This window comes from Protopterus annectens, chromosome 2.part2 (assembly GCF_019279795.1).
Source record: "Protopterus annectens isolate FY-2018-M chromosome 2.part2, PAN1.0, whole genome shotgun sequence".
NCBI lineage: Eukaryota > Metazoa > Chordata > Ceratodontiformes > Protopteridae > Protopterus > Protopterus annectens.
In genome coordinates this window covers 934,931,194-934,955,998 of record NC_056730.1, presented here as the reverse complement: position 1 = coordinate 934,955,998, position 24,805 = coordinate 934,931,194, and the positions used below count along the sequence as shown (strand labels likewise).

At 37.6% G+C, this 24,805-nt stretch overlaps 1 protein-coding gene across 1 annotated transcript in view; it reads right to left on the bottom strand.

Moving 5' to 3' along the window:
• The window catches only part of LOC122795855 (xanthine dehydrogenase-like), a 5,725,158-nt gene that overhangs the window by 1,287,645 nt on the left and 4,412,708 nt on the right, over positions 1-24,805 (bottom strand). The window contains exon 29 of the mRNA XM_044064255.1: positions 17,307-17,435. Within this exon, the coding sequence (XP_043920190.1) occupies positions 17,307-17,435 (129 nt within the window). The remainder of the gene's footprint in view (positions 1-17,306; positions 17,436-24,805) is intronic.

Genomic DNA, 24,805 nt, shown 5'->3' with positions numbered 1-24,805 from the left:
AGTATTTGCTTTTATTAAAATGAATCAATGGTAAAGGAACGATTTGTCGCTGAAGTCCAGTATACTATGTCTGTTATATTAGATGCTGCAGTTAGTGCATAAGAATGCTGGGAATTTGTATTACGAATGTCTTTAAGTCTGCAAAAGGTGGAACAGACTACTTGTCAGGCTTCCTTCTCAACAGATACAAGATGACATATGGGCCCCTCATATAGTTAATTGTCTCACAATACGTTATGCATTAAGGCGGAGGGGAGGCAGAGGACTGAGATGAAGTACCAACATGCTTGAATCTGGACCCAAAGGATATTCAGTCACTTATATATACAAATCTTTATCTTCTGAAAAAGGGGGGGGGGCGAGTTTCCTTTTTCACAAATTTATTCTGTTTGGTCCTTAACACTGAAGGACCTATGCCGCTCCTGCAATTGTGACTGCAAATGTATTTTATTTATTTACATTTGATTACCAGAAAGAAACAACTGGGACAAAAAAAGATACTTTCAGAAGAGGCTGACAGATCAATGCTCCAAAAACACTTGACAATAAGAAGCATTTTCACATTTTCATAAAGATAACAACAAAAAAGCACATTATAGCACACATTGTAGGGCAAATCATTTTATAGTAATTACATATAACAGCAAAGTTACTCAAGTCTAACGATAAAACCTCACAAACTTATACCAAAAATATGTTGGCAAATAAAGAGTTTGATGCCATGTTAATGGGCTTAGTTTGCTAAATTTTATGTACAGAAAGAAAACGAAATTAACAATAAACACAAAAGTAAAGAAAGTAGTCTGAGAGTAGAAGACAGTAAAGTTTAGTCTTCTGGGGTACACTAACGGCAATACCACTTTTTACAGGTGCATTGGGATTACAGTTAACATTAACATAAGTAGTTGATATGATAGGTTACCTTACAGGAGAGGTACAGTGGCATATCCAGGAATTTAGCAGGAATACTCGTAGGCTATGTTTGAAGGTATGTTGTTTTTCCAGCTGACTGACAGCAGAAGGAATTCTGTTCCAGAACTAGGAGATGTAATTGCCTACAGGGTACCAGCATGAGAATTATAAATTTTTTTTGTACAGGTAAGGTGTTTGTCTTTTGACAGAAGATATCTGGTAGGTGAGCAGGATTGCAGAAGTGTGTTTAGGGATAGGCATTTATCTGGTTACTAAAGAATTTTATGAGTTACTTTTTACTGGATGTATTTTAGGTAGTTAGGGGATTACAACCATTTTAGTTTTGTGTGGGCTATGCAGTGGAAGGATCTATTTGGGAGATTGGCTGCAGATTTTGCTATGTTGTAGTTGCATTGCTCCAATATGGCAAACTCAGAAGAACAAAGGTTTGTGAAGATGTGTGTAAGGCATACAAAAGGATTGGTAGACAGTAACTACAGTTGGTAGATGTAAGGGCTTGGTCTGTAAAATAGGAACTTGCTCTGTTTAGTAGGCCTAATTTCTGGTGGATTTTCTTCACTGCATTCTGCGTATATAGCTAACAAATAAATGTTTGATGTATTGTAACATCATTTACACCTAGTGAATAGTTATGGCTTGGTTTTTTGTGAGGATGATATTGTAAAATGTCTTTTTGTGACTATTTTATTAATTCTTTTGCTGGGGGATCGAGGTTGAATAGCATTTGTTTTGTCTTGTTTGGATTTAGTAGCAAGTGGGATTGTTCTAACCAGTTTTTGATAGAGGCAGGGACTAAGGGAGGCATACGCATTGTACTGATTTCAGTACAACTTCTTAGAAGAGGGGGTAGCATTTAAAAAAAAAAAAACGTAAGTATTTTTAAAGGTTGTTGGCTCCTTTAACTGGGATACGAGCCAGTCGGAAGTGAGCTCACGTCATGTCCGGCTGGCCGCGAGAGGGAAATGTGCAGTAGTGAGCAGCAAGTGAAAGAAGACAATCGTGAGCAGCAAGTGGAAGAAGACAATCACAAATGGATTATCGTGAGTGGGAAATGTGAAGATGGAAGGCAATCGAGTGTCACAAACAGATTATCAGGTAAGGTGTGTGTGTGTGTGTGTGTGTGTGTGTGTGTGTGTGTGTGTGTGTGTGAAGTAGGTAGGTAGCATACCTCTCAACTGTCCAAATTTTGCAGAATGTCCAGATTTTTGCCCCATATTTTTTGTCTGTTCCTCATAAATTTTGTGATTTTCTAGAAAATCATTGAAGGCTGAAGTTGCTAAATAATGACAGACATTTGAGTTTCAGACTTCATGTCCTTCAGAAAAATTCATACTAGCACAAATCCTGTTATTCTAGCAACTTTCTCATACTAGCACAAATCCTGTTATTCTAGCAACTTTCTAAGTTCACGAGAGCATTATTAAGATTTGTCCCTGTTTATTTTAGGCTTTGTCCATATTTCTTGCACTAAGAGGTAGGTAGGGGTGTGTGTGTGAATGAAACACCCTAGCTAGGGGTAGCAGGTGGTTAGTAATTTACTCAAGATCAAAATCTGTACCTTAGTTACAGAAAACAAAAGCATGAATCCTCTACCCCAACTACCATGCTGCATTTTTCAAAGAACCGACTTTCAGGTTCATTTTCAATTCAAGGAACCGAGTTTGAGTGAATCTATATTATATTATTGAAGAGGCATTACAGCGAATGCCTCTTCATCGACACTAAAAGAGCGAACCGTGAATTATGAGAATGGCCATAGCTTAGCTGGGGAGGGGGGGTAGCAGTTTGAGAGCTGTGAGTACAAATTTGAAAATCGTAGCTACACCACTGGATAGAGGAGCATGATTGTTGAGTGATGTCAAGTAATTCATGAATAGTGAGGGTTGAACGATTTAGGGTAGAATAATCTGTATATTATATGGGTGCTGAATGATCTGAGATAAGAGATTACTTATTCATAAATAGACTTGATAGTAGCAGGCATAATTTGGATCCTTAGAGAACATCTCTAGTAGTGGGTAAGCATTATGCCATCCAACACACATAGTTCTATCAGCAAGACAGTTATAGAAACGCATTACAGTATTGGTAGACAGCCAGGTTTAGAGAGTATATTTAGTAGCTTTGGGAGACAGACCATATCAAATAATATACAGAAATTCAGAAATCAAGAAGAAACTAGTTTGCCATAGTTATTGCTCTGACTGATGGTATTAACAAATGTGAACAATGCAGTATGTGTACTATGGTTTAGACTGAAATCAATGCCAAGCAGGTGAAAGTATGTTTTGTCTGGTAGGATTGTGGGAATTGATAATGAATACATCTTTCAATTATTAAGGTAGTTGTGAAAGGGCAGCAATGGATTTACAACTAGGTAGATCAGAGGATTTTCCTCCTTTGCAGAGTGGTATGAAAAAAAACTTGTTTCCACACAGATGCTACACATGTTTCATTAACAGATCTATTGATGAAGATGGAACTAGGATTTCCCAGGGCTTTGACAGCATGTCTTATGCATTCTGTTGGAACGCTGTCTACTGCAATGGCTCTGGGTTTCAGTGTAAATAGCATTTTTCCTTACAAATGCTCCTCTGAATGGTTTAAGAGAGAAGGCAGGTAAGTTATTTAGACACAAAGATTGAAAGGAGATTCTGTCATTACTGTTTTTGATTAGTGATGCGGCTGCATTGATGACGTGATTGTTGAATTAACAAGCTATATTTTTCAGAAGGCAGAGGACTGGGTTTTGAGTTTTAAATAGGATTAAGAATTTTGTTAATGGTAGTCCAGATGTGTTAGAGTTACTGATTTGAGCTTACTGATGGCTGAAGAACTACTTTTTCTTATTTGAGTTTATTTGTACTTTTGAAGCATTATGGAGTTACCTATAAGTTTGACAGCTTGACTAAGATAATTCATAGTACGAGGATTTTCATGCTTAATGTCTTTTTAGGAGATGCACTTTAGTGAAGTTTAATGTTTAATTATTCAGTAATAAACCCAATACTATTTTCTAGGTGAGCTTATCTATCCAACTATAGACTGGGAAACCTATACCACAACTTTGTCACTGCAAATGCCCTGGAACTATTAGTCAGAGTATCCACTAGGGGAATAACATCTTGGATTTTGCCCTTACTGATATGGGAGCATTGTGTATCATCCACTGCATATCTTCATCATATGTTAGGTCTGGCAATAAAGCAGTTATCTTCAAAATAAAACTGAAATCCTTTACACCCAGGTATCTTTAGAAATTTCTTTAAGACAAACAACCTGCTCCCAAGTGATACACTGGCAAGCTTCATATCCCCACCAAACCCAGTTAACTCCACTGAATATGTAGAAATGTACACCACCATACCATACCAGCATGTAAACAGCTGAAGATGAATCTGTACCCTATAGCAACAAGTGCAGGGCAAACCCCAGAAATAAACCCACATGGTGGAACCATAATATCAACAAGCTTTATAATAAAAGGAAAATAATTTTAAAAGTAAGAAGAATAATTTCTAGAATGTTAGCATCTTAGTCACAGAAATAAACATACAACTCAGGAGCTTAATAAAATCTGCCAAAGCCAAATTTGAAGCTAAAATAGCTACCTACGTCAAAGACAATCACAAGGCATTTTTAGTTATGTTTGTAATCTCAAAAACACAATGCATTAATGTGCTGAGCTGATTGTGAATAACATGACCTGCACTGAGACTAAAGTATAGCTAACCTACTGGCTGATAAATTTAGCTCTCACATTACTTCTCTCTCCCCTCCATCTGTCCCTCAAGATATACCTGAAACTGAATCACCTGCAGCTATCACACAAGACAAAGTCCTAAAAGTGGTATCTACATCTAAAATACTGCATCAGTGGGTCCTGACAATATCCCTGAATGAATCTTACAACATAAAGCACAATTTAGCCACAACCCTAACAACACTATTCAATCTCAGTCTCTAGACAGTTTCTGTACCAAGCAAATGGAGAACACCTACAGTCATTCCCCTGCATAAGGAATGAACTTCCACAGACCCAGGCAATTACAAACCCATAAGTCTGACCAGCCTCATATGCAAAGCCATGAAAAAACTTATCATGGAATTAATCAAGCAGGACATACGGAACCTCCAAACACTAGTCCCGTCTCAGTTCGAATTCATCAGGAGCAGGTCATTCTTACTCAACCTTCTGTTTTTTTTTTTTTTTGAAAAGGTTATCAAAACAATGGATGAAGGCAAACTAGTGCATATTGCATACCTCTACCTAGCCAAAGCTTTTGACATAATCCCCCACTCAGGCATACTAGAAAAGCTAAATAAACTGGACATAAGCCTCTATGTCACTTGTTGGATTGCCAACTGGCTCACAGATAGGATGCAGATAATGAAAACAGCGGAAGTTACCACCACAAACAGACCAGTGGCGTCCCCTAGGGTTCTGTGCTGGGACCTCTCCTGTTTGCATCTACTTATCTGAAGTAAAAGCCAATACCAAAGGGCTCTGGCTGAATAAGTTTGCAGCTGAATGCAAGTTAGGAGCAGTCATTGCCCCCCCCCCAAATGATTTAGCAATCCTGCAGGAAGGTTTGTCTCACATAAATAACTGGTGTCAACATTGTGGTCTGAAATGAAATGCCAAAAAATGCATTATTGTATCCTTTGGGAAGTCATCTACCCCACAAATTAAAACACTGACAATACAGCCCTAAGAAATGACCCATTTGTTCAGGATTTAGGAACTTATGTGGACAGTGACCTAAACTTTCATCAACATGTGTCGATTGTTCTAAGAAAGTCCTCCTATATTACTCAGCTTATAAACAAAGGGATTGTGTCCAGCTATAGGGATGTCATTGTCCTCCTCTACTCGGCCCTCATTAGGCCAGACATAGAATATAATGTTCCCTTTGGCATGTGTCTGTCCAGACAAATGCAACAACTGGAACACCAACAGCGATATCTTACTAAAAGGAAACAAGGCCCAAACGACATGTCCTACATAGACCAATTCAAAGTCCTGTCACTATACTCAGTATCCTACAGACTGCTATGAGGTGACCTGTGTCTGGCATACAAGGCATCCTCTGACCCAGTACTGATGGATTTACAGCACATCAGCAAGTCAAATGCCATCAGAAATACTCGGTCTAGGGATCTAACCCCCTTCTGCAACATCAACAGAATGATTTGGAGGGACAGGTATATTTCACAATGGATACTGCTGATATGGAACTGACTCCCCATCCACATAAAAGAAAGTTAATCCCTGTTCATTTTTCAAGTGCAACTAAGATTTATGGAAGGTTAACAGAATATTTACTCCAGGCCTTCCCCCTGTACTACTAATGGACAGATGCAGCTCCTAAACGCGTTACCAAATGCATATGTCCCCTCAAATTATTTATGGTATGATCCAAGTTATTCTCATTAAGAGTACTATATAATTATCAACCATGGGATGGGTAAGACCAATCTATAGCCAAATGGGATAGATTATTTTGAGCACAAAAAGGGAAACTGGTAGGCTTAAAATGTCCCACAAGGGCAGCTAGCCTAGTACTTATCTATGAAGCAGGGTTTAGCCTGGGGCTGGATCTACTTAACTCTTTCCCTACTGATTGGGAATTGTTCATTAAGCATATTCAAAAAGATGTAATTAAATGCCCAAAGGGAGGTGTTTTAAAGAGGTTTTAGCTGCACCAAGCAAATATTGCTAAGAAGGTATCTGTGCATGCATGTGTATGTGTGTGTGTGTGTGTGTGTGTGTGTGTGTGTGTTTAAGGTTTTTAACTACATTAAACCAGGTATTTTTTTTTTAGATTAAACCAGGTATATTTGAGAATTTTATTCAAGTGGCTGAAGCACATGTCAGGTAATGATTTATCATGTAGTGTGTCACAATGAGTCCCCTATATGTGTTAGTTAACAACATCCAGTCAAAGAGAGATTACCTGATACAAGTTATTGATCAGTCAGGTAAATCTGAAAAGATTAAGAGAGAGAGATGAAGAATGCTGGTTTATGCTAAATCAGTCAATGTCCAAATCTCCCAATATGAACACTTCCTAGGATGTATTAGCTGTTGTCTATGGCAGGATGTCTTCTAGTGTGGATGAATTTTATTGGGATGAACACACAGTTATAATGCTTATAGACTAGTTTTGATTCACTTTTAAGAGAAAAATGAACATCTGAACCTTACTTAAGTGGCAGGGATTTGATTGGATTAGGGTATTAATTGTAGGTTATGTTGATATTTGTTTGTGATACAACCTAATCTTTCTGTTTTCTGGTCAGCATTTGTGATGCGGTAGCTTTGTGGAACAATTTCTTCATTCTTAAGTTCTGATTTCAGCCACTTTTCAGTTACAACCATGAGCGTGAGGAACAGATGGCATCCAGGAATAGATTTCTGCAGTTTTGTTGCAGACTCTACAGATGTTGATATTAAAGAGTCTAAGCTAGCATTATTTTTCTTGATTTTACTGGGTAGTAAATCACTACTGATGAGAGACAAAATATTATCATGAGAAACTTTAAGTGATGGTCCAGGGCTGGGACAAATGTCACCACATATACACAGTGATGTACATGTTTTAGAGGAGGTTGGTTTGGGGACTGTTCATTAACGCATTCATAAAGATGTCTTTAAATGTGCAAAGAGAGATGTTTTAAGAGGGTCCCAGCTGCACCAGACGAATGTTGCTACAAAGGTATCCTTGTGTGTGTGTGTGTGTGTGTGTGTGTGTGTGTGTGTGTGTGTGTGTGTGTGTGTGTGTGTGTGCGTGAGTGCATGTGTTTTTTTAAGGTGTTTAACTGAACTAAACCAAGTAATTATTTTTTTTTTTTTAGATTAAACCAGGCATATTTCAGAGTTTTACTTCAGAGCATGATTAAGTTACTGTTGATATGTTAAGCAATGGTTAAACAGGTTTGCTTAAATTAATGTTTTAGGCAGATGGTGAGAATCTAGGTGAAGAAGTCAAAAGAAAGGTAGAAGGGCTTGTGGGTTTGAATGTGTTAGGGAGTAAAACCTGAGAAATGCGCTGGTAGGGGATGTGACCAGAAGTACCATGGGCCAGGAATAAAAGAGGGTAAACAGAAGGTTCAGCGATATAATTCAGCAACAGACCTGCACTCCTGAATAGCAGGTGGAGATGATTAGAGGAATAGTTGGCATTTCTATGATTACACAGACACAGTTTAATGAAGCAGGTTGAGGAGGGGAGTGGCAGCATTTGGGGGGGGGGTGGACTTATTTAGCTGGCTTGATGAATATTGGCTGAATTGATGAAAGGAGTCATATGTGGCGATTTAGAGGGATGGTGATGTGGCCAGAGTACTCAGTCTGGGTTTAGTGGGTATTGCACCATAAAAAGGTCTTTTATTAACACTTTCCCACTGAGTTAATAGGAGCGCAGTCCAAGTAGAATGAAAGGAGGGGACATTTCAGTTGGCCTTGGACAGGCGAGGAAGTAGGACATCCACACTATAAAAATATTTTATCCACTCTTTCCCACTGAGGTAATGGGAAGCTGTTCAAATAGAAGCCTGTTGGGCAGTAGCTGATCCTACAACATGTTAAAATATTCCATATCAAAGAGTTAGAATCAAAATACTGCGGAATGTATAGCTACAGGGTAGAGCGTACTACATTGGTTGGAGCAGAATTATTGTCTTACCTTATTTGTAAATTCTAGTCCTTAAATCCTCTTTGGTATTTTTAGAATGATGCATTTTGGTTCTTTTTGTGGAACTTCTGAACTTGCAGAATATTTTATGTGACTCCACTGTAGGTAGTGTTATTTGTATTGGTTATGTGTAATATGTATTGATTATGTGCAATATGTATTGATTATGCTGACTACTTTTTTATATCTTAGGCTTTAGCCTCCCAGTAGTCAAAACCTTCAAATGTGGCACAGTCTATTCAAAAGAGACTTCGAAGGGTACATATTTTTGTGTCTTCTAGATAAAGCTTCTTTTTTTCTGTCACCTTTAAAATAGATTACTCTGTCTTCTTTTCCATTTTCCATTTAGAAGTAGAACAAGCAGATTTAGCAGAACCTTCTGTATTTCTAAAACTTGTTTTTAATCTATACAATTTATTTTCAGTTATGTAAGAAGAAAAAGCCTTCATTCCTCTCAGTTTAGTTATTTTACTGAATTTTAAACAAAGATCATAATTCTCAGTGTTACATTCTGAAACCCCAACACACTGAGTATTGAAAATAAAAATGTTTATGGGAAATTTAGGTACCATAAGCATATTTACTGATGGAATTAGAAGGGGAAGCTCTACCCTTCTAACAAAAATCTCTTTGGGAAATTCTTCAAATTATATAATAAAAAATAAAACATAAATAACAGCCTTATACGATGCACTCCAAAGAAAAAGTGTATGAGTGACCCTCTTAAACTGAAAATAATGAAGGAAATGTGCACCAACACTACGATTATGGGACCTTCATGCCTTCGAACCTCTGTTCTTGTGTTGAAACAACACCACTGCTGGCCTCAGTAGGGAAACAAGATCAACGGCTAAAATGCTTGGTTCAATGCAGTTTAGTTGGGTAATCAACTGAAATGTGAAGTCATACTCCTGCAGTCATGTTCCTTGAAGAAAGAATGTGTCTGTTATACCCAACATTAGGAGCCCTGCTTGATAGACCAACAACTATGCAGAATCCCATGCAGTAAACTGGTTGGGTGGGAAGAACTGCAGGGCAGCCAAAAATGAAGTCCTAAAGTAGTCTAAAGTAGTTAAGTAATAAGGGAAGTCTAATTTTTATAGACATGATTAAGACAACAATGCTTGATGAAGGTGTGACCTGTGTAACAACAGGATGTAGCACAGACATCTGCAATGAATACATTGTTGAAGCAAAAACTGGAATACCCACACCTGTAGGGACATGGTCTGTGACTGCAGCATTTTACACTGACAGGTGAGCTGACAAAAGGAAAAAGACAAATGCATTTAGCTATCTGCTTGGAAAGGTTTTGCTTGATGACTGACGGCAAAGGAGACACACTTGTGTTCAATCCTCATAAAATCAAGCAACAGTTTTATGTAACGCCTGAGCTGGTGGTACAGATCGAGAGTGAGAAAAATCTTTTCTGCCATGGTTTTGAACTCACCCTCCCACCCCCATCCCACCCAAAAAATAGTGATAAATGGCCTGGCTCAAGGTAATTTCAGACCACACCTTTTTGGGAAAAATGTGTTTCTGTCCCAAGGGACAATCAATTCCTTTGAAAAAGCAGATATGGTTCCCTACATAAGGGCATGCAGCACCAAGACCATGTAAGCAGAAATGATGACCACAAGACAAACAAGGAAAAAAATAATTTCTTCAAGGGATCAACTTGAATACACCTATGTCTGAGATGTAAATCAGTGGGTACAGTGGCGAGGTATACAGGAAGCTCCATTGCCAAGAGATGTAAAACACACCCACAGCAAACTCACTCTTCCCTGCTGCACTGAGTAGGAGGAGGGGTTCACTGCACTCTTTTAAATAATGAATAAATCAAACTTTGAAATGTCCCTAATTCCAGAAGACTCAAGCCAACCATAATTTTTGTATTCATAACTGCAAGGGAGGACTACAGAAAAGATTTAATTGCTCTGTCAGGATGTTCAGTTCTCTTGGAATCTGAAGGGCTGACAAAGTAATGCCTCCATCCATGGCCACTTGATGCACAATGTTTCTCTGTAAAGGTTATAAAAACAAAACTTATTTTGCTTGTTTAGGAACCACATAATGTTCCGGTTATCAAGACCAAATTAGGAGATGCACAAGACATAAACTTCCCTCCAAAGATTTACAGGTAAAAGAACTGCCAGTAACTCTGATATGCAGTCCCAGTCTAAAGGACAAATACTTTCCCTGGACTGTGGAGGAACCAAGGTAAGTTTATCAACCTGACAGTGAAACATCCATCATCAGAAGACATAACAGATTCAAATGCAAGAATGGAAAGCCCCCTTGGATATTGGTGGTGATCATCCAAACTCCAGGGTTTGGTGACAGGTAACTGTTACAGGGAAAGGATCCATGAGTATGTGGTGGTTGAGAAATCACTGACACTTCAAAATCCACTGAAAAACTATTATTCTCAGGTATGCAAACAGCATTATGAAAATAGTTTGGGCCAACAAGCCCAGAAGATTAGAGCATGGATCTTCTGCTGAATCCTTAATAATGCTGCCAAATGCAGGACTTCCTATGGTTTCTCCATGGGCTGGAAAAATGCCTCTGCAGGGTGTCCAATCTAGTATCTTTGTAGGAGATTCAGGATCTCAGTGGACTTCTCCCAGATTAACTTTACCTGCAGAGACCACAATCAAGGAAACACCCATCCTAGGGATGGTGCCTGGGCACTCCTTTGTGAAGCTGCCAGGAGTCAGTTAACCAGTTAGGGAGAAAAAGTAGCAGAAGAGCAGAGTCCAAAGGCAGCACTATGTCCTGGAAGTAATGTCCATCTACAGAAAACTGCAGAAACCTCCCATGATGACGCCAGATATTGATGTGACAAAGGATACCTATCATGCCCAATAAAACTATCCACATATCCTCAAATGGAATAGGCATAACAATATGGACAGACACCATCTCACCAGTGAGAGCAACACAAACCAGTTAGAGTGAACATGTGCAATTCCTGAATGACAACTCCATGAAAACATTAATCAGGTAAGTAAGAAACATTTATCAGCAACCACTAAAACAATAGCAACAGTTCACCAAGTATGGGGCAAATCATTTATTTATTGCAAACAATCATGTAAGCTACAATGGTCAAGAGAAGAAGGTAGGTCTGTATAACACATTAATTAGACAAGCACACTGTGACCGTATAAGATATGGGAGGGAGATTCATCCCAAGAGCAACCCAGCGCATTACTCTAAGTGTGCTTTTGACAAGCTCTGTTTTGAACAGCTGTGCAAATAAAACAAGCTAAGAAAAAGTTATATAGCACTGATAACGTAATCAAGCACAAATCAAACAGAAAAAGATCACTTAATATTCACTTACTGTCCCTTTTGGTTCAGATATTACTTCTGGATACAAGCATGGATGATGCAGGAAGCCATATACTTTACTAATGGAATGTTATTCACTCCTTCTCTTTATTTGATTTTATGTAAATACAAAAAGGAATGGAAAAATCAAAAATGCAATCTAGAAGATTCTTCCTAAGTAATTAATTAAAAAAATCATCAAACTTAGCTTAATAAAAAAAATCAAAGAATAAACTTGTGTCAGATAAGGCCGTCTTCTATATTAATTAATGGCTTAATGAAAAATGTAATTCAGAAATTTTTTCACAAGTAATTAGTTAAAAAATCAGCAAACTTAGCTTAATAGAAATCAAAAAAAATAAAACTTATCTCAGAAAAAACTGTACAAGTCAGCTCACAGTACCTTTCCTCCCTGTTGATTTTTACACCCTAAAAGTTGGCAAGGTTCAACAAGTTGCCATATATTTAGTATGCTAATTGATGGTGTTTTTATGTTTAGTAAACATAAAAAAAATCAAGCATATCTAAAGTTAAATAGATCAGTTATTGCTTTGGGGCCCTAGCTCGAAGAACTCCCAACTCCAATCACTGAATTATTCTTTAAAATCATTAGACATTTGCTGGAATTCTCATCACCACTCCCTGAAACGGATTACTAGTAACAGACTAAAACACTATGAATAAAATGCATCAAATGAATTGGCTTTGAGAAAAGATTTATATAATTATATAAAACTTGGATTAAGTTCTCATTGTAGCAGGATCAAATGTGATCTGATCTTGACATTTAATGACATAAATATCTGCAATAATATGCAGGGTTATAAGGAGGGAAATCTAGCATAGAAAGACTTTGCAGGTTTATTGCACAAGGTGTCCACTTTATGCGATGTGCTCTATATTCTAATAAAGGAAGCCACCTATATTGAGAAGTTAAGGAATTATAAATATTTAAATTTGGGGATAGAACAAGCTACACCCTCTAGTAATCAGACTTAATACTAGAGTATTTTTTTTTTCTGTAAGGATATAAAATTGTTTATGTAAGTACTAGGTCTTGCCTCAGTTCTCTTAAGAATTCTAGGGAGAGTTCCATGAAGCCCCACCCCTTTTCTATGTTTAGTTTATATAGTTCAATGACAATTTCCCAGCATCATTTCTTTGTAGTAAAGAACTTTGTTTGTATGTGGAAAGAGAACATGAATGAGTAATAAGTTATGGTTGTTAACTCATGACAACTGAGTGCGCTTCCAGGCGTTTCTGCAGTTGCCTCCTACTGATGCCTCTGTGCATCAAATATTGATTGCTCATATTTGCATTGATAACTCCAAAACCATGCTACATACAAGGTATCAGAAGATTTCATCTTAAAGCATAAATGATGTAATTCACAACTGTATTGCTATTTTACCTCTGTCTAATGCAGCTAGAGAAATATTGACTAATATTTGTGTACTGTTTATTTGTATTATAATAATTGTCATATATCTCAAAATTCAGGTTACACAGACAGAACTGCATACCCTCATATGAAAGCTCACATCTGTATGAAGTAAATCCTACTGGCAGTATATGTTTTGCTTGAATGGTTACTGAGATATCATAAGCTGTTTATACAACATTACAAAATTAATATTCGCTACCTTTATTTTTCCCCTCTAAATTCTGACCTGTACTTCACACTGTGGGGGGAGGGGGTAAATCCTCCAAGTAGGGTACTGCCTGCTGAGGCTATGCCATCATGGTGAAGGTCATGTGACCGAAGAATCACTTAGGGTGCTAGGTAGACAGGTTCAGCAGGATCCCTGAAAAATGGGTGACCAACACACGCGGTACTCAATCCTGGAGAACAGGTTCTGCAGAGGGCTTGGAACTCTCTCAGGTAAAAATGTATACAGCAACAGAAATCACAAGAAGACAAAACTCAGTTCAACCCACCATGGCAGGAGAAAGCCTAATTGCAAAGTGTTTTAAGCAGAGAACTTGCAACTTGGTGAAGGGATCTGATGAAAGCTGAAAGAAAGTTAGGTCTTCAATAGAACAGCCATGAGAATGAAGTTGGCATACTGCTTAGCAAGGAGACATCAAAAACTTAGTCAGCTGGGAACCAATCAGTGACAGAATTATTTCAGTACACTTACAGAGCCACTTCAACAAACTAACTTTACTACAAGTTTATGCACCAACAGAAGCAGCCAGAGATACTGAAAAGGAAGAATTTTATGAACAGCTACAAGATGTGGTGACCTCAATTCCCAGTTATGATCTTAGAATTGTGATGGGTGATTTCAATGCTTAAATCAGAAGCAACAGTGAAGGATTTGAACATGCCACTTTCTCTGCCACTTTAGGAAACATAATGGTTAGAGATTACTGCAGTTCTGTAGTGACAATCACCTTAAAGGTGGGGGCAGCATATTAGAACATAAAGACATTCAATAAGGTCTCACAACGTTCACTCCACAGATACCCGGTGAATCAGACTGATCTCATTTACATATCTCATCAAAGGGCAAGTATGCTTCAAGATGTCAGACTACAACGGGAGCTGATGTTGCATCTGATCACTACATTGCGGCTGTGTCAATGAAAACAAAACTCAGGAATCTAAAGAAAAAGCCATGATTTAACACCGACATGTTGACATCACCTGATGTGCAAACCAGATACAACATCAAGGTCCAAAACAGATTCTCTGCCCTACAGAGTGTAGATGATGACATTGAACAGCCATGGGAACAGTTCAAGACAATCATCAAACAGACTGCAGAAGCAACAATTAGGCAAAAGAAAAGAAGTGTGGATAATAGTTGAAACTTGAAAAGCCATTGATTCACGACATGATTGCAAAGAAAGATGAGAGCAGGCATACCAAACTGGCCAATCATTAAACACGTTGATTGAAGAATATAAACAGAAAGATAAACTGGTCAAAAAGATGTGAAAGAATGACAAAAGGTTGTAGGTTGAAAAACTGTTGAGAGGTAGAAACAGCGTCAGTGACTGGAAATTCCAGGGCATTATATTGTGTTGCCAAAGAACTTACAGATGAGAATAAACAGAGGCCAACTATTAGATTAGCAAATAGAAAAACTGCAAAAACACAAGACAAACAATTAAAGAGATGGCAAGAACATTTTGAATCTGTGCTAAACTGCCCCACACCAGATGATCTGCATGACTTTGGCACTGATGGCCAAGTGTCAACAATGATTCTGGGTGTGAACTTGGCAGACTTTAGTAAGAGTGAAGTAAAGGAAGACATAGCCAAACTAAAGAATGGAAAAGCTCCTGGAAGAGACCAGATACAATCAGAGTTGCTAAAGTACGCTACATCTTCAGTGGAATATTCCACGTCTCTTGAACAACATATGGACTCAAGAAAAGGTACCCAATGACTGGAAAAATGGCATTATCGTCATCGTCCCTTTACCAAAAAAGGAAGATCTTAGAGACTGTACGAACTGGTGTGGAATCAAATTGTTATCAGTCCCAGGCAAAGTTTTCTCCAGTGTATTTCTGAATAGACTGAAAGGAGCAGTTGATGACAGACTCGGACAGTAACAGGCTGGATTTAGATCAGGTTGATCCTGCACTGACCAGATATTTGTACTAAGACAAATTATAGAAAAACAAGAGCGTGGAAGAAACAAGTCACTGTCAATACTGTGGACTTCAAAAAAAGCCTTTGACTGTATACACAGACCATCACTATAGCACATCTTGGCAGAATACAGGATTCCTCCAAAATTCATTACACTTTTTATGAGTTTGTATCAAGACAGCAAGTGCACAGTTTGGATGAATAATGAATACAGTGACTTGTTTGCAGTGGTAACTGGTGTATGACAGGGATATATACAGTCTCCCTTATTAGTCACAATAGTCATTGACTGGGTCATGCAGAAAGCATTACACATAAACTCAGCGGGACTGGGATGGGTCGATGACAACAAGCTATGTGACTTGCACTTTGCTGATGACATAGCTCTAATTAATACAGCATGCAGTGGAATGCAGACAATGACAACATCAGTGGAGAAACAGGGTGGAAAAGTAGGCCTCAAAATGAATCCTGACAAATGCAAAGTGTTGGTCAGTGAAGCATGGAATGACAACAAAGACATAACAGCTGCAGGATCAATATTAGCTACAACAGAGAACTTTTGCTACCTGGGCAGTTTCATCTCTCATACAGGGTAACTGTGAGAAGGAATCTCTGGTTATTCTTGGAAAAGTAAGTGCAGCATTCACTGTAGTATCCAAAATCTGGAGATCAAAAAACTTTGCACTGTCCACAAAGGTGAAACTATGCCAAGCACTGGTGCTGTCTACACTCTTATAAGGCGCTGAGCTATGACCAATCATAGCACCAGCCATGATAAAACTTGAGGCTGCTCATCATAAATGGTTACGATGCATTTTGGGAATATCGTGGAAGGACAAAGTAAATAAATTAGTGTGTTACAGAAAGAACGCAATGATGGAAACATGAAAATATCATTATGAAAACAAGCCTGTGTTGGCTTGATCATGTTAACCACAGGGACAATAGCAGGATTCGTATACAATCTCTCAACTGGGAACTAGCTGGATACAAGAGAAGACCAAACAGACCTCGAAAAAATGGAAAAGGAATTTTACAAGAGACCTCCTTCACCTGAATATCACCTGGGAGGAAGCTAAAGAAGCAAGAGCTGATAGGACACAGTGGAGTCAACTTGTGGCCCAATGCATCATCGATGAGGGGTGAACCAAAGCCTGAAGTCTGACCTTTATTTTGGCTTATAAAATGTGGTTTAAAGCATCAAACTGAATGAGTGCCACTAATGTAAAGATTAATTTATCCTGAATAGTTTGCCATTTACAGTTTTCTAGTAACACTTACAGTGCCAGAGATATGAATATTTGTTCGAACTGTAAGGTAATAACTTCACTATTTTAAAGGCTAAAGCCACTCCTACTGGGAGTTAGAAGTGCACACTCAAAAGAGCTGTATTGGAGGGAATGAGTTAAAATGGAACTTGGGAAACTCTAAAACAAATCAGAGCATACAACTGCAGTAACAAATGATGTAGTTTTCAGTGGAATAAGAGCAATATTTCCCTGTCATTTAAGTATTCACACAATATACCCAGTATCACAAAGTTAAAACAAGCTTTTACTTGTTAGTGTGTTCTTCATTGTCAAACAATGATAAGTAAAGCCCATCCCAGCACAACAAGAACACTGAAAAGAATGAACGTTCATCTAGGTAAATGAAACACTACACTATCTTGGCTTATTGCATTTTATGGTTCCAAAACTTTCAGTTATAGAGTTCTTACTGCAACTTACCAGACAGTTCAACTCACTACCAACACTGCCTCCAGTAGGACCAGAGTTTGGACTGCACCAGTTGTTTGTTGGCTTGATAGAGATGTTATTTATGGGCACTCCAAGGACAAAGGCACAAACTTGTGCGACCTGAAATGAAGCAAGTTTCAAACATGTAGTCAAACAAATATCACATTCACAATACAGGCTATAAAGAAAAATGATTATAGAGTATTAAACAAAAATAAAATAAATACATCCTAGTAGCTACAGCCAAATAGCATCTACATACATTACACATTTAGTTCCTCATGCCTCACAGTCAGGAAAGAATGCATGGAAAAATAGCATTTTTTAATTTATAAACATGAAATATAATCACAAGTGATGATACATTGCTGGAACAGTACAAAGACATCTGCAAATGTAGTTAAAGTGGCACTGAAGGAGTACACTGTTATAAATATTCCACAAAAAAGACAGCTAGGAGTCTAGATGGAGAGATGTAACCAATAAGGGTCCAGATGATTAGAAGGCATCAAAGAGGTCTAAATAAGGAGATGCAATCAGTAGAAATTACAGACTAAGAAACTGAATTAATTTAAAAAATAAGTTAGCTTGAGATGAATACATTGGTGGGAACCATTGTATGGTAGACGCTGTTGTTTGCTAAATCCTACCAAGACAAAACTGTTGTACATTTAATAAAAAAAAACTTAAAAACATAAAAATAAAAACAGGGCATACTTATCCCAGGAAAAGAAAGTACCCAACCCTGGCAATTGCACTAATTGCTAAGGCCAGGGTTGGTAATGCAACTTGTAAAAAATCCTTTAGCAATGACAGAAATCTTACCACAATGTTAAGCACTTATCTTAGTGACCATACTGTAAGAAAATAAAACAGCAATACACAAACAATTAGGCAAATAATTAACCAGACAAAGGCTTAGAAATAGATAAATATTAGATGCTAAAGATGTCATATTTTCCTGTTATGACGATGTAAAGCCAGAATTCAAACAGGATACGCAGGATGAACATGATAAAAAAAGAACACAGGAAAAACATTCCATCTGAAAAATGTCAAGAATGACAGATATTTCAAAATAAAATCAGTACTTGCAAAAAAAAAAAAAAACACTGGCTGAGATAGAAAAAGCAACAATGAAAGAAGTATTAACAGAGAAGGCAGATGCACCAGAAGGGAAGCGTGACATTGAGAATAAAAGAGGGAATCAATATGATGCTATATGCATGCAGATAAGAAAGCTGTATTAATGCATATGTCTACTGCAACTTCAAAGATATTTGATTATACTGAAAGGCAAACGCATCCACATATAGAGCGTATTACAAATAAGAGAACTACAGCACAGAAGTGGAATGTGCTGAACAGTAAAAAAGCTCAGCAGTCCAGAAGGGAAGTAAACTGAAACCAAAATGGCATACTGGCTAAAAAGTAAAATATCTGAATGGAAACTCATATAAAACAGCACCTCAATACAATGACTGAATTGAACAGTTACATGTTCAACAACTGACAGATGAACTAAAGCAGGATATTAGTAATGAAGATATTTCACTAAACAAAATTTCAGAAACAACAACCTTGAGAATCATTTGAAAACTGAGGTACATCTGCAGAGATGGAAAAACAGTAAAAAAAACACAGATCACAGAAGAAAACCTGACCCAAGATGAGAATAATCTAATTTTTTTCCCTCTCCTCCATTCTGCTTCATTCTGTCTGGCCATTCAACTGCCACCCCCCCCATGCTTGGTCTACCTGCTCCTTCTTTCTCCATGGACAACAAGTGAGTTTGGGGCCATTATGAAAAATAAGGGTGCCCTGGGGTGATGCTAGCAACTCCTTCTGCTTGCTGAGGATGCTGTGAAGACCTACCCTTAATTTCCCACCCCTAGCTTCATAAGAACTTCAGAGGGCTACTCCCCTGAAAGGGACAACTCTTCACCTCAAAGAGCATTTCTGAAAAACACCCTCCTCCATGGATGGGCACACCCACCCCTCCCTGCCATAACCTCAGGCACTTGAGCTAAAGGGACTTGATTGGTTTAATATAAATGGATAACTTATAATACTACACAGATGACAGGAAAATGTAGTAAATAAGACAACAAGCTGTGATTTAAAGATAGGTTGGACAGCACTGGACTTTGGGAGTTTGGTTTGTGGGATGGCTCAAAGATTAGAAGACATAAATTATGCATTGTCTTTGTATTCCCACACCCTTCTCATTGTCTATGAATCTCAGCCATAGACTATTAGAAGATTATTAACAAATTATTTTAATACTACAAATGAAAACAAGAGATGTCCACATATGATACAATATAAATGATCAGAAAACATTGCTGTGCAGGTACTGTGATTCTTATCATTGCTTGAAAATGTATATGATGAAAATACTGTACATAATGTATATACACATAATATAAATAAAAACATCAAACTCATACATTTGGGAATTTGTACTCTATTATAGCTACCAAATGACCATGTATATATGTGAAGCCAAGAGTAATGGCATGATAAAGGAAACAGTTAAAAATGAATGTAAAAAATGTAATGTATTTTTCTTCTTTTTTCTTCTTTTTCATTTGCAATCAGTGTTACTCTCATAGCTACAAAAATGTGTGACATTTTGTTTTCTGAATAACAACGAATAAGGAATGTTTCTGAAGTGTGTTGGGTCTCCAGATCTGCTGTCCCCTATTATTATTGTAACAAATATGAACAACCAGGGACTGCATTTCATTTGAGATGTAATTGATAATATACTTAAAAAAGTGCATATCACTGAGACATCAGGATGAATTCAGGATTCAAAAAAAGCAGATATGTGTATACATTTGTAGTAATTATGGCTGTAATTATGAGTAAAAGAACTGGTCTAGCTCCTTCTTTTCTAGCAAAAGGATGATGTCGAGGATACTCAGGGCTGGGGGAAAACATGTATATAATTGAAGATGCTAAGAGATGTTGAGGCTGTCTTGTTTGTGTGATGTAGTCTGTAAGCACTTGCCAGTAATGAGGTTTTACCTTTTATAGTTCATGCTATGCAGTTCAATGAATTCCTGGATATATATTTGCTATGACTAGCAGAAGCATTTTGGACTGGGGTAGGTAGGTAAATCAGTCTAGCAGTGGACGAAACAGGTGTCACCAGGATTTAACATTGAATAAAAGTTATGTACAAGCATCCTCTGAAATAACACCAGTCTGATAAACACTATAGGCCTGCGCAAAAGAGAAACATCGTAGAATTATCTACCAATAACTTGTCTTCTAACAATGTATAAGCTATATGCAAAAACTGATGCAGAGACTACAGTCATTATGGACAGAAATTCAGATATGGCAACAGAAAAGAATGTTAATAAAAGAGAATAATACAGAATAAAAGAAACCTTTTACTAAAGAACGCCCAAAGGAAAGTTGTAAGAAGTCCAAAGCTTCAGTATAGACTGGTTAGATTGCAAACAAGCATTCAAAGCATTGTACACTACTGAATTATACAATGCATACAATTGTAGAAGATTCGCCACACTATGACAAAGTGGCATACCCCTTTATAATTGAGCCACTAAAAATGGCAAATTACTATCTAAGGTATAAGTATCCAGCATGAAGTCTATTAAAAGGTAACTCGTTGTCATGAAAGCTGTTTTGTGCTTCCTTCAAGCCATTCAGTTGAACACTTAATAGACTAGGTTCTGGATTCAGCTTGAAGTCCAGGAAACAATTCTGTTTGAAAATCTTGGCTCATTTTGCAAATACTCTAAAAATGTATAGCTTATCATACAAACAAATGAAAGTGAAAGTTGGAGTGACTGATATCTTTTTAGATAATAAGAAAATTGCATTTGGCCTTAAATCTGTAAAAGCAAAATTTTATAGCAAGAAAAGTGAAACATCACAAAATGTCAACTTGCAAGAGGATTGAGATATAAAGAAATACAAAAAAGGAGAGCATTTGCAAATATCTGTGAATAAATAGTCAGAAATATAACAACGAGCAAATGAAATTAAAACTTAAAGGATAGTTTAAAAAACTGAAACTAATGTTAAAAACTGTCTTTAATCTACAAATGGATTTTAAGTTCTAAATCAACTTGCCTTTCCTGTTCTGACTTTCAGCTCTGGTACGATTAACTGGTCCCAAATAGTGTTGGATCAGTTTGACAGGAAAACAAGAAAATCCTTTGTGCCTGTTAAATTATTTTTAAAACCTGAGCAAGGCAAGATTCTATACCCTTCAGTATGAATGAGGCACAGACCTCCTTGTAGTGAACTTTCTGCAATTCTGCATTTATGGAACTATATGCATTTTGTTGATATCATGAGATCCAAGCACAGTGAAGGATCTACACCATGAAAAAAGAAAGTAAGTATAAGACAGCATCTTTGCTGAGACTAGCAGAATATTAGCAGATGCATTTTATACTGGAGTCAGTAGGAAAATCACTACAGCAGTGCAAAAACAGGTAGCAACAGGATAAATTAGAAAGATCACAATTATAATGGTAACTATAAAACAATTTCTAAAACAACCATATATTGATCAAGATTTGAGGATTTGAAGGTGTGACTAAGGAAAGGTGAACAAAAAGCAAAAGACGAAAGGTGCTCAAGACAGTAAGTACTCTGGTTCTCAAAATCGATAGAAAACGTGGGAGATACAGACACATGTATGATCTGCAGTAGAGAACTAGACGGAGTTGCACTTTTGTTTCTGGCTATGATATACTTACAGCTGACGGTGTACATACTGAAAAGTACAATACTATGAAAAGGTTGTTACAGTTTAGAATACACCCTCATTACAATATACATGTATGTTAGAAGCACTGGATACATGATCCAAAAAGAGTTATTTAAAATGAAGAAGTACTGATCACATGAGATCATCCAGTTCCAGCAGTTAGGGACACAGAAGTGAGAAAACCATATCAGTACTTGAGGGATAAAAAACATAAAAGCATCTTAAGTTACTGAAATAGCTGCACATAGTGACTGCAGTGCCCTGCATACTGAGGGACATCAAATAATCAAAACATACAAGCAGAAACTAGAGAAATGTGGAAAAAGGAACACTAGACAGTTTTAGTAGTAGGGGAAGTTGGTGAGTTAATAAAAAAGAAATTCAAAGCATAGTTAAATAGGTAGCCAATGCAAGTACTGTTACATACAGAAAAACAGATAAGCATTTTCTTTTCTTGATCTGATTTTAAATTAATTTTAATAGTCTGTATCTGCTTTGGCTAAGATCTTTAAGCCTCCATTAGTAATTCCAGTAGATGGCTGTGCTACATTTTTGCTGTTTAAGTGGTCCAGCTGTTGCTATAAACCCTTGTTTCATTCTCATGTGAGTGTATGTCAGACTAGTTCATGATCTGACTTTGCATTAAGGTAGTTCCAGGCCAGTCACTTCGAGTCTAATTGTTTTCACTCCCACCCACCGTTTTGTAGGTGTGTTCTTAAACCCAGAGTATCTGTTGTTGCCTACCCCTTATGATGATTTCACAACATAATTCCCTCCTGCTCCTCATTTATTAGTTGCTGACAATAACCACATAAGTATCAACTTGCAAAGTGTCTCCCCTTAAACTACTCACCAGGCTAAAAGACCTTTGATACAATTGCCTAACATTGAGCGCACTGATACTGCTTGCACTAATTTTTGTATCAAATTAATGAGGTTTTTTTTTTACTATAATTAGTTTATGGGTTCTTGCTGGTAGCAGAAGAAGGAAGTTTCCAGGCTAGTTGTTTTATAATGAAATTTAAGTATGCAGTAACAGGTCCACCCAAACATTATTCTAAAACCGAACACCAAGCAGTTATAGTTACCCCTGACCCCAGAGTCACTCCTATCTGTATCATCCCATCCCCACAACTGAGGTATCTATCTTGCATAAGAAATTGTCTTGTCTGTCTGTGACTGATATATTATACTTAACTTAAACAGCATACATATGTGAGAGGATATAACATCCTTGGAGGCAAAAATCTTACACACACACAATAAACTCAGACACCAAAATTGTCAAAAGTGCACCCCACATCACACCTTTCCAAGACCATTACAATACACATAAATCCATCATATCTTGAGGTTCTAAGATTAACTTGCTTAAACCTCAAAGACCTGCAAAACACAATGCAGGGACAAAGCACACTCAGCATATTAAGCCTACCTTCTCACATAGCACAAAACGTCCCAAAGTCACAGATGCAGAGCCCGTACTACAGGCATTGACCCAATCAAACATTCTTGTTATAGCCGACTCCATTGTAAGACATACAGATGTGCTTCTTACCAGGCCGAGCAAGGAAAAAGTGACGGTTGTCTGTCTTTTGCCAGGATCCTTCAGATCATGCATGCACTCAAGTCCTCAAGCAACAAGTAGTAATATGACTCTGTCATAGTTCATGCCAGTGCCAATGACTTGAGGTGTAGCTCCCTGGGATACATGAATAAAGACATAATGGGGCTCTCAGAGTGTGTGTCCAACATAGGTATAAGCCTGGCATTGAGCAGCATTTTACCTTCTCCAAGGACGATGATGCAATATGGGCAAAAAATAAATGACTTCAATAATCGGCTTAGTTTTTGGTGTCATTCAAAGGGGGGTCCATTATTTATCAGCCTAGGAGAGCATGATAAACAAACCATGATGCTTTGCCAGGAATGGTCTGCATCTGCTCCTCTACAGTTTTGATAACTGGAAAAGACATTGCCCATTCCTATAGTGCCTTTTTTAGACAATGCCAGACTGATAAACCTACTAACATAACGAAAAAGCAAATAAAAATATGAAGGTGTTACTCATCAATGCTACAAGCTTAAACAGGAAAATCCACTCCATAAAAGCCCTTCTCACCTTGGAGGACACTGAAGTCTGTGTAGCGACTGAGACATGGTTTAAAATAGCAGGGAGCACTCTGTCTGTGTAGGGCTATAGCATCTTTTACATGTTTAGACCACCTACTGTGCAGAAGGGGAAAAGGTGGAGGTGTCTCAATCTACATCCAGTAATGACTCACAGCAAGGCTAGTAAAGCAGCATAATGCACTACAGCTTCTTCTTGTCCAAATAACCATCAGAAAGGTCATGTACCATATTAGCTAGCTACAGAACTTCCTGTATAACAAAAGAAAACCACAGAACTAGCATTACTCAGTATTAAACCCAATACCATTTTCCTAAGTGATCTACATTATGCAACTATAGAATAGAAATCTGCACCCCCACTAGTGCCCAAGCACAGAGATTCCTGGATTTTGTCAATAGACATGCCCTGGAGCAATTAGTCAGAGTATCCACTACAAGGAATAACATCTTGGATCTTGTCCTTAATAATATGGGAGCATCTTGCACCATCCCTTGCATATCTGTACCACTTGTTAGGTCTGACCATAAAGCAGTCTTCTTTGAAGTAAAACAGAAACCAGAGATCCCTTCTAACCAAGGTACCTTTAGAAATTTCTTTAAG